Consider the following 11,122-nt stretch of genomic DNA (forward strand, 5'->3'; position numbering starts at 1 on the left):
TAATTGAAATAGCAAAAGGTTTGGCCAAGAAATTTAAATTTAAAAAGTCTTTTTCAAGAGATTTACTCTCTGGTAATCGATTACCAGAGGATGTAATTGATTACCAGTGGCCAAAAATGGTTTACAACAACTATTAAAATTTGAATTCAAATTTTAGACTGTGTAATCGATTACACAATATTGGTAATCGATTACCAGCAGTTAATAAACGTTTTAATTCAAATTTTAAAACCTGTAATCGATTACCAGAGGAGATTTTCAGAAAATTATTTCTAAGAGTCACATCTTTTCAAATGGTTTTTACATGGCCACCAAAGGTCTATTTATATGTGACTTGGAACACGAATTTGCTCAGAGTTTTTCATAACAAAAAGTCTTATTCTCTCAAAGAGCAAAAACATTTTATCCTCTTAAGAATTCCTTGGCCAATACACTTGCAATTCAATAAGGAATTAATTGAGTGCTCAGATTGTACAATCTATCTCTTTCAAGAGAGATTTATTCTTTTCTTCTTTTTAAATTCTCAAAAGGGATTGAGAGACCGAGGGTCTCTTGTTGTAAAGAAATTTGAACACAAAGGAAGGATTGTCCTTGTGTGTTCAGAACTTGTAAAAGGATTTTACAAGATAGTGAAACTCTCAAGCGGGTTGCTTGGGGACTGGACATAGGCACAAGGGTGTGGTCAAACCAATATAAATCTGAGTTTGCACTTTCTCTTCCCTTAAACTCTTTTATTTATTATTGCTTTACATTTATATTCAAATTGTTCCATTTGAATCATTATTTAAGATTTCATTTTTAAGGGAACTTGTAACTTGCATTGAAATTGAAATAGAATTTTAATTGGGGAAATAGTTTGCAATATCTTAATTCAACCCCCCTTCTTAAGATATATGAGGCCACTTGTCTAACACATGTAGCACTTGTTTGGTGAAAGCAAAGTTGGTTATGTTAGGGAATGATTATGAGCAATTGGTTTTTATATTTGAGAATCTGATGGATGTGAGTTTCATAATGTTTGTAGAGTAGCTAGCTAAATTTTCTAGCCGACAAGATTTTGATATGGTTTCCTCTCTGATATTGATTCAAGTTATGTAGCCGTTGAAGGAAGACCTGTAAGAGAACGTTGCCTTGGTTGGGGGGGGGGGGGCATATTTGTGTTGTAAAAAAAATAGAAATTTCTTAACAAATTGGTTCATCAAAATTCTATATGACATTTTAGTCCATCCAAGTTAGCAACACACACAACAAAATTTTCACTGTCAAAAAGGTCCAATGATACCATGTAAACTTGACCATCTTGGTTAATTGAGATATTTGACAGTGAGACAGATTTGTCACACTTTTTACAAATTTAGGAATAAAATTATATTTTTTTATAATTCAAGAACCCAAATGTCAGCGCTTTGCAAGTTCAAGAATTAAATTGGATATTTTCTCTTTTTTAATTTATTTAAATAAAGCATTATTTTATGACATGGCACAATATGATAGGTTATGTAAGTGTATGAACATTTTTTATCTTTAACAATATACTCACATGAATTTCCAACATACTTTTTTTATTCTTTGAAACTTACGTGAGCTTCACTAGTTTGGAAGTGAAATTATATATTATATTTAATGGAAATCACTTAAGTATTAGATTCTCTCGTACTCTTTTCTTACATAGTCACTTATGTTCTCCTAACTCAAATACTTACTTAAGCGTCATAATCTTTTGTTTCGCAGGTACCCCCTTCTGTCCTTTTAACAAAGGCTACCCTCAATTCAACAAATGAAGTCCAAAAGCCCACCTTAGCCACATCCACCCTAATATGTGCCGGCTCCAAATTTTGGTAAGTTCAGTTGCGTTCAACATTAAAAAAAGTCTAACTAAGACTTTTTGCGGTTAAAAGTCGCCAGTAATTGTTTTAATTTTTTAAAAAAGGATAACCAAATTCTTTTTCCCATGTTCACTCTATCTTCTTCTCCGAGAAACCCCTTTTTTCCTCCTCACCAATCTCAAAATGGTTTATGGATAGTTCCAAATCGCCCTCTATGCATTACTATAATGTTGTGCTTGTTTACATTGGGGTTTCTCTTCTTCATGGTTGTGGAGTACATGCTATTGATGGTGTTGTCAAAGTCACCATCCTTCGACTTGGGCTTCCCCGCCACACGCTCCTCGAGCCATCGCCGCACCTCAAGACACTCTTGGTCGCACTCAATATGGTATGTCGCTTACACTTTCTCCTAATTTGAACGAATCCAGGGAATTTTTTTATTGTTTCACATTTTTTGTGGGCAATTGGGGGATTTATTTTGTTTAAAGAAAAGTGAAACAGTTTTCTTCAAGAAGTAGATTTGCGAATTTGTGGTCGCATGCTCCGATGAATGTTGAGCATGGTGTAGCCACTGTCGAAGAGGGCGAGAATAGGTATGCCAACAAGCTGGTTGGTGAAAGTTATGAACTAGATGTGGCTTCCATTTCTTCTTTGCCATCTAGAATGTACAAAATAGGTTTGTTGAGGAGGTATGTTTGTGTTTGATGAGATTTGCTTACAGCATCTTCAAATGCAATGAGTTTACCTTTCCCAATGTGCTTATATACAACATGTTCAACGAAGAGGGATTTGAACTTAGGATGGCTTTGGTTAGAAGGTTTTAAGTCTAACAAGTTTGTTGTGGCAATAAGAATGGAGAAAAGAAGAGAAAAGGTGATTTCTAGAGGTTTAAAGCCACCAGAAAATTGCTTATATTTTGTAAAAGCTAAAATAATTACTATCATAAAAAAGTGTTGACTTGACTTTTTTAAACGTTGATGCTATCAGACTAGGCAAAAAGGACTAAAGTGAATCATTTTTAAAAACATAAGGGACCAAAGTGACCATTTTAACAGATAAAAGACCAAAATAAACAAACAAATAAATAAAAGACCAAGTTTGCTGCATAATTTGACCCACAATTCCGTTGTGTTGCAATTTTTTTGTTATATAATAAAATCTTGATTCCGTTGTGTACCAAAAATTGCAACACAATAAAACTATAATTTCGTTGGGTTATCAGAAAATAAAATAAAAATGAACAACAAAATCACGATTTTGTTGTATAAATTGTACAACAGAATTGTGATTCCATTGTGTTGCCAAGAAATGGAAAATAACTTCTACACAAGGGAGGGATTCATGAGGCAAGGAGAGAAGACAAGGAAAGAGGAAAAGAAGGAAGGAAGAAAAGGAAAGAGGAAAGAAAGAAAAAAGGAAGAAAAGGTGGGTGGGTGCCAATATTGGAGGAAAGGAAGAAAGGGTATTTGGATGTTTTGCATGTGCTGGTAGGAACCATAACAAATTTGGAGAAATCAATTTCAATTCCCCAACTAGCTTCCTATACTCTTATTTGAAACCCAACTCAACATGCTACACTTAGGCCTACTATTCCAGCCCATAACCGGTGACGCACTTACCAAAATATTATAGATAGGATTGCCCTCCATTTCCCTCTATTTCAAACGTACCCTATTTGTTGGTTTGCTACAAAACAATTTCAAACATTCACTTCTAAGCTAAAGGCAAGCAAGCCATAAGATGGAACCTAAATTTCTTAAAGCTAGAAGTGTATGGCACTCACATAATCAATTAATTAGAACAATTTTTTTGTGACCATAGTATCTCTACCGCAGACAATCTTGTTTAAGTATGACAATAATTATAAACAGTAAAACTCTCTTTTAAAATATTTACTCTAGACTTAAACTCAAGACCATCAACTGAACTAAAATAATTATGTTAGTTAATCCATACACTTGATTACAATTAATTAGAACGATTAAATTAAAACAAGAAATTTCATATTTTTATCTCGATATATCAAATTTAAAAAATACATTCCAAATGTAAACTGATAAGATGTGACAGCCATCCCAGCCTTGACAGAGCTCAAAGGCATATTACGTAGAGTAAAAGAATAATTTAACAGAGTACAAGGAGAATAAACGAACTTAGAAATAGGCTAGGACCAGAAACATGATCAATATTCGCTGCAGCAAGTCATGGAATACACGAAATTTTTTCCTAAGCAAGAGGGTCTATCCTCACCTTGAAGATATAAAATGAATTAAATGGTTGAAGATATAAAGTGAATTAAATGGTAAAAAAAAGGATAAGAGGAAAAAGGTGGCAGATTCAATCCTCTTTACAAACAAAAACTAACATTTGCAGTAAATAAAATTAAAAAAATAAAACCTTAGCATTAACTTCCTTCTGTATAAACCAGTGATAAGACCAAATTGTAGATTAAATCTCATTTTAACAATACAACCAATATTTGTTAATCAAAGTATTACTGTAACAGTTTAAATACTCCACCTTACCAGAAGAACTTCATTTACCAACTCACAATAAAAACAATCATTGAAACTTGGCAATAAAGATCAGACTATTACTGTATCATGCTCAGCATTAATACAAGTGCAGTGCTATTCTCCGTAAAACAATTCTGTACAAAAATATCACTGTCCTTCAAATGGCAGCACTCATGGGAATGCGATATATATATTATGTATATATGATTTTTTTTCTCTATAAATTAACAAAATCAGATTAGTGGGTTACCCCTTGTTCTTTTGACAAATTTGAACTTGGCTGATTCTTGGCGCATTATATTATAGAATTTGGGTCAATATATGCCCAGAGCATCTCTGAATTCGCTTCCCTTTGCTTCTACTTCACTATACTACTACTCTAACCACCACCATCTTACCAGTTACACGGCTTAAGTTCCATAGTTTGTCATCTTGAACCCTGGTTGGATGAGTACCATAGCTTTTTCTGGCATATTAATATCTTCTGCATGTCACTGCCATTGTCAGTATCTTCTTTACGACATTCCCAACGCATACCCTTACCAATGGTAGTGATAGCATCTGTAAAATAACTGGATTCACGAATGATTGCATACCCCCAAGGCCGTAAGATTCGATCCATTTCCAGCAATACATTCTTCATTTCACACCTGCCAGGTGGCAATCATTTAATTAAGAATATAAGTTCAGTGCCAGCCAAAGATAGTGCAAGTTAAATAAGCAGTTCAAGTCAAATCTCCTCTAAAGCAAATTAGTTTAGAAGTGCTGAGTACTGGAAAGTTAATAAGGTCTATTTAATTTGAATTAAATGTCATTGATGTTGGATTAAATTAGATCTTCTAATACTTGAAAAGGATGGCATAACATAACTCATTGTGTTAACCTACACTGCTATTATGGTAATTGGAAAATATTACTTCCAATTTAACTCACATGAATATAACAAAGAACAGAATCAATACAACATGCAAAGTTAGAGATACAACATATTTTAAAAATTATAATAGGACACAACATTAATTAACATAAATGTTAAATCATAAAATAGAAACAATCTATTAAAAGTTAACAAGTCACAAATGTTAATATTTATCAATTATGATATTCACATCTTTATTAGTAAAGTTAAAAGATTACTAAAAGAAATTGTAAAATGAAGCTATTTGTATCCCAAGTGTCCATTAAGTGCTCAACATATATATGTGTCCTGTGTACAACACAAGTACAGGTAACATTTTAAAGTCCCAGTTCTCCTTTGCTCCCAATTGTTAGAAACTAAATCCAAGAACATAAATTTCAGAATAAAACTACCTTCAGACTCAATCCAAGTAAGTTCACAAAGACAAAAAAAACCTAAAGATGCAAAGCAAAACCTAAAGATAATGAATCACCACAACAAAGGAAAAGATAATCATTTTTATGGGTAAAATAACCAAATACCAAAAGCATGCTCAAATTTTATACACAGGAAAGGATTCATAATTGATTGGAGGCAGCTATTAGTAGAAGTAAATGCAATAGAAAATAACTTATTCTGTAATAGAAGTTCTGTATTTGTTTTGTATTAGAATCTGCCTGACGCAGTTTGAAAATAACTGATGCCAACTATGTACTGGGAGTATATCTGATAGTAGGATATGTAATTAAGCGTTTTGTTAGTTGCAGTTTGTAGACAGAGATTCAGAGAATACTACTCTCATGGAGACTTTTGTCTCTGGAACAGCAAGTGTATTGTGTTTGTGCGTTATTTCTGTGTTCAGTATTATACTTTATTAATTTAGTGGTCTATCAAAATAGGTTGAAATCGTCACCTGTGGTTTTCTGCAGTGAAGAGTCCATCAAGATGAAGCAGGTCATATGTTCGAGGATATGTTGAAAAAGCTTCACACCTACCATAATAAAATCAAATCAACATCAGATCTTACAAGAAAAAAGTATATTCATAATTAAAAAACAACCTTATGTTCATATCCTATATTTTCAAATTACCAGTCATGGAAGGTTCCAATAAGGCCACGGTCAAAAACCACAGGGAGTGTATTGGTAGCATAAGATGAAACTACATTCATGACCCATACAGGATCATTAATCAAGGCTGCAGCAAAACCTCCATATATTGTATTCATGTCCATGACATTTCTTATTTTGTCAGTCCCAAGCTCAGGGATCAACTTCTTGTAGTGCGCAGCCTGCTTTTTCCACTTACTGTCATCATGTTTGAAAGTACTATCACTTCCACGAGGAACCATTGAAATCCGATCTGGTGTAACGTGCAATCGCTCAGGCCACTTAGAAATGGACAGCAGACCTGATTTCTTAAACTTAGTATCTGGAACTACAATACAGGCACGAAGTGGAGTATACCATGCTGAATCTGGTTCAAGGCTGTCATCGCATTTAGGTGGATAGGAATCTCTAGCCAGCTTATTATAACAATTGTTATCTGGAGACTTCCTCCATACAGCAATGTCACCCTTTTTCTTGTACATTTTAAAGCACAATGAAGTCAGCAATTCCTTCAACTTCTCATAATCTGATTTTTGTGCTTCAATAGTTGTGTTCCATCCACGCCACCTGCGCTCATAATTGATCGGTGGACCAGACAAGACCCAAAATCCTCCGGGGCGAAGAATCCGGTGAATTTCAAGGAGATAAACTCCACCTAAAATCAGATACCCCGTCAAAAAGAATGAGAATTTAGAGTGAACTTCTCGGCTCTACGAAGAAAGAGATTAGCACAAAACAAATAACAAGTCATTAAAGCAACAAGATTAGAGTGAAATTGACAGCCTGAAATAAATGTGGACCTGATTCAAGGGCATAATGTTTACCATTTTATAAAACAGCCACACTTATCAGGCCAGGAAGAACGACTAAAACTAGTGATGGCTTGATTGGCTTCGCATTGATTACAAGCAAAGTATTAAAATAATTGCCAATAAAGGTCTAAAATCCAGGTGCTCACAAGACATCAGCCTTATTCAAAAGAACCCATGCATTTACAACATATGCTTGAAATAAAAAATTTAAGCAGCTAAAAACTGGTAAAGTACTAAAGTTCATGATCACTGAAAAGTGTTGCATAAACAGGAATAAATTATGTTTAGATACTAAAAGTTCAAAATCCATAGAAAAAAGTACCATATTCTGTCCATGGGATAAGGCATCTGGAGCAATGAGCCATATCAAAGGAGCTTGATGGGAATGGAAGTCTCTGTGTAGAAATGACACCGAGAATTGCAGGGATACCACGCTCCAGAGCAAATTGAACCTGAGCTTCATGGTTATCTCTTGGTGCAAGAGAAAGAGTTAGAATCCCACGATCTAGCAAGTCACCACCCCAGCTAGCAACCTAAAGTGAAATAGAATTGTGGATTAATCAACGTATGTCTTGTCTATAACATGTTTGATTAGTAAAACTAGATCAAAATTAGAAGGATGAAATAGGAATTATATTGCTGGCACTTACCAAATCCCTAGTTTAGAGGGAGAACAGTAATGTACAATACATGAAGAATACAGTGGAAGTGCTTTAATCCACTGTCCCCCTCCTTATTCTTCCTACTGTAAACCTTCTAAATAGGTGTAAATTAAAACTAATAGGTTTTCTGTTTTGGGGTAAAAATTAAATTGATTTTAAAAAAAAATTTGACCCAATCCGGAAGAATCAATAGAAAAAGCAAATCCCTTATGATACACCAGATCCGGCTCAGTTATTGATAGAGTGAATAGATCTGTCATTTCTTGAGATATCTCTATGATGTCATGGTGTAACATGTATCTCCCACTGTTCTCCAAAAAATCCCAATTGTTTCGATTTTTTTCTCTTTTTGGGATGGAATATATATAGAATGGATGAATAGGACCAAACCTTATTATGTGGTGTTTACATAACATTCTCTTCCTCATTCTTAACCTAAAATTTTAACTGATATCGATAAAAAAAATTCATCGTTGGAATGACTGACAATTCTAATTACAGTTATTTTAATTATTTAGTAGGAGCCCGTAAGAATCCAGGTAGATGAAGCAGCACATGTAATTAAACTAGAAATTTATTGTTTATGCAGGAACTTTGAGAATTGTAATTTGCAAGGAATTCTCTATATAAATACCAAAAAAGAAAAAGAAGAAAAAAAACTCACTCCACAACCAGTATCAATGGCAGTTCGAATGGACCCATCTTTCATTTCTGGGATCAGATCTTCCATTAAATTAACATATTTACCAACACCATTGGGGAACATAGTACCCCCACCCGGAAAGATGAATTTCTCCCCTTCCTTTTTCAACCAATGCTGATTAGACTTCTGCTTGTTAATCCAGTCGTACGGAACATTCCTGAAATTAGACATAACAGAAGACTTGAAGTAGCAAAATATCAATTACAAGAATCTAAATTAAACAAACCTTTTGTTGTTAACTAATAAGACGTATATTGTACCTATACCAACATTCATCTCTGCTCTTTGGCCATCTAATTGGAGGCTTATACCCATCAGGGGGAGGAACTAAGCATTCTTTCCTCTCAAATTTTGGAGGGCAATGACGTTCCAACAACTTAAGCCGATACGAGCCATACTTCCTCCATCTCTGAAAATTTAAGCATCCTTAATCTATAAGAAAACTTTTTTTTACAAATTCTATAGTATCAGAAAATGGACTACTGTTAGCAATTTTATTTTTACCCTTGGATCTGTGCATGGAGTGTAATCTTGATAGTCAGCGCTGCATTCAGGAAAACTGGTGTATTTAATTTGCAGAGAACTTATTGATGACTCCTTGGGGGATTCAATGGAGTTCTGGTTGTACATTGTCACAAATCTGTCCTTCTCGGAACAAAAGATTATACCCATATAGAAAGAAAATCCACACAGCACCACAAATATGATTGCCATAGAGACAATCCTGCTTTTGTCTGGCTGGGTGACTGGTTTTCCATCTTTATTGTTCATTATCTGTGAAATAATCAACTATCTGTAAAAGAAATAAACTCAACATCACAAATATGGAAAATGCAATGTCCTCCCTTCTGACTCGTATCTTTTAAAGAATGATAAATAAAATTCATATCTCATTCAAAATAGTCAGTGGTCAATATTTATCAAAAACAAAAAAGGGCATTTTGAATTATTATATCAATAGTTTAGAAGATGCAAGAATACTGTAAAGAAGTGAAGATAGCATTTGTTTCCTATCTATTACAAGAACCAAACAAACATATCACTCATGTACTATGAGCTCATTCAACTCCATAAAAACCACTTTACCTAAATTATCAAATCATCCTAGTTTAACTACTGAAGTCATAAAAGAACAACAGATTAACAGCTCTTGTCTTTATGATTTTCACACAACATTGGACCAAAACACTCATTCACCACTAAAAAAAGCAAAAAGGAAAAAACGCATATAAAAAAGAAAGAGCACCAAATAACAGTAACATAACAATCATTTTTTGACATACGTTGTCCTCATTCGGTTGGATGAATTATTTTTCTGAATCACAGAGTCGTGTGAGAGTGTAACATTTGAAAAAATAGCAAAGACCAAACAACACTCCAATCAATGTGTCAACTTTTCAGTTCAGAGACTTCAGAAATCAGAACAGGAGGGCATATAACAAAGTATTTTATCCAAGGGGAAAAAAAAACATAACAAAAGTTTAAAATATTTAAGCCCCATTTAATTGTAAAACGGGAAAAAGAGGAAAACTTTGGTTTGGCAACAAATATAGTAAGTAATAATGCACCGAATAAGAAGCAGCACTACACCGTCACAAAAAAACAGCAAACTGAAGCCAAAGAACAAAAAACAAGAAGAGGCAGAGAACCCACATGCAGAAATCAGATCTGTGGCAGAAAGGAATGAAAAATGAAAGAATCAGAGAAGTGCAAGAAGGACAAAGATCCTAATCCAAAGAGATCTGACACAGAAAGAAAGAGAAAAAAAAGAGTGATGTAAGTGAAGAGCTAAAAGGAGGCACTTACTTAATACTCCTTTCTCTGATTCTCTCTGCCTCTGTTGTTGTGTTTGGAAGAATGAAAATGGGGGGTGGCTGAAACACAAACAGTGCTCAGAGAGAGAGAGAGAGAGAGAAGAAGAAGAAGAAAGGAACTAGTAAGAAGAAAAATAGTCCATGCAACAACCGAGTCAGATTACCTAATGCTATCAATGACTAACTAGCTCTTTATATATTTAAGTACAATACCATGTGCTTGGGTGTCCCCGTCTTGTGCTCGCGTTCAAATTCAACGTGTAGTCCATGTTGTTGTTTTTTTTCATTTTAAAAAGGCTGAATATTTTTTTAGTTCTTAAAACTTGTGTTTTTTTACTTTTAGTCTTTTTCTTATGTATGTTTTGTTTTTATAGTGTTTTAGATGATATTTTTTTACTATTAAAATGTTATCTAAAATATTTTAAAGACTAAAACAAAGCACATCTAATTTATATTAATTAAAAAAAATACAACAAAAAAAACATTAAATTACAAAAACTTAAAAGATATTTAAACATTTTAAAAACCACAAAAAAATTAGAGTAACATTATATATACATTAGTATTTTTTATAAACACTTTATCAATATTTTTTTACACAGATACTTTATCGATATTTATTATTTATTTTTATCACTTTTTCTATTATATTTCTTTCTTGGTAAATAATCGTTTGATCTCTAATAAACAGATCACAATTTCATTCGCAAAAACATGAAAATTCTAATTTACTATTTAAATAAGTAAAATGTGAGATAATTACATTATTTCATAATTGTTGT

At 33.4% G+C, this 11,122-nt stretch overlaps 1 protein-coding gene across 3 annotated transcripts; it reads right to left on the bottom strand.

The window, feature by feature from the left end:
• Window positions 1-4,259: 4,259 nt before the first annotated feature.
• On the bottom strand, window positions 4,260-10,513 carry LOC114389484 (probable methyltransferase PMT20). Of its 3 annotated transcripts, XM_028350175.1 has the most exons (9): window positions 10,333-10,513; window positions 10,180-10,194; window positions 9,031-9,319; window positions 8,787-8,935; window positions 8,488-8,683; window positions 7,484-7,694; window positions 6,332-7,004; window positions 6,154-6,231; window positions 4,260-4,992 (listed from the first exon to the last, which is right to left on the bottom strand). In XM_028350175.1, exons 3-9 carry the CDS (start codon window positions 9,295-9,297, stop codon window positions 4,770-4,772), a joined length of 1,797 nt encoding a protein of 598 aa, XP_028205976.1. In that variant the 5' UTR covers window positions 9,298-9,319; window positions 10,180-10,194; window positions 10,333-10,513; the 3' UTR covers window positions 4,260-4,769. The 3 variants fall into 3 exon arrangements, with proteins under 3 accessions (XP_028205976.1, XP_028205977.1, XP_028205975.1); XM_028350176.1 differs by lacking the exon at window positions 10,180-10,194 and having other exon boundaries at window positions 9,031-9,300; XM_028350174.1 differs by lacking the exon at window positions 10,180-10,194.
• Between the last annotated feature and the right edge of the window lie 609 nt (window positions 10,514-11,122).

Source organism: Glycine soja, chromosome 16 (assembly GCF_004193775.1).
Source record: "Glycine soja cultivar W05 chromosome 16, ASM419377v2, whole genome shotgun sequence".
NCBI lineage: Eukaryota > Viridiplantae > Streptophyta > Magnoliopsida > Fabales > Fabaceae > Glycine > Glycine soja.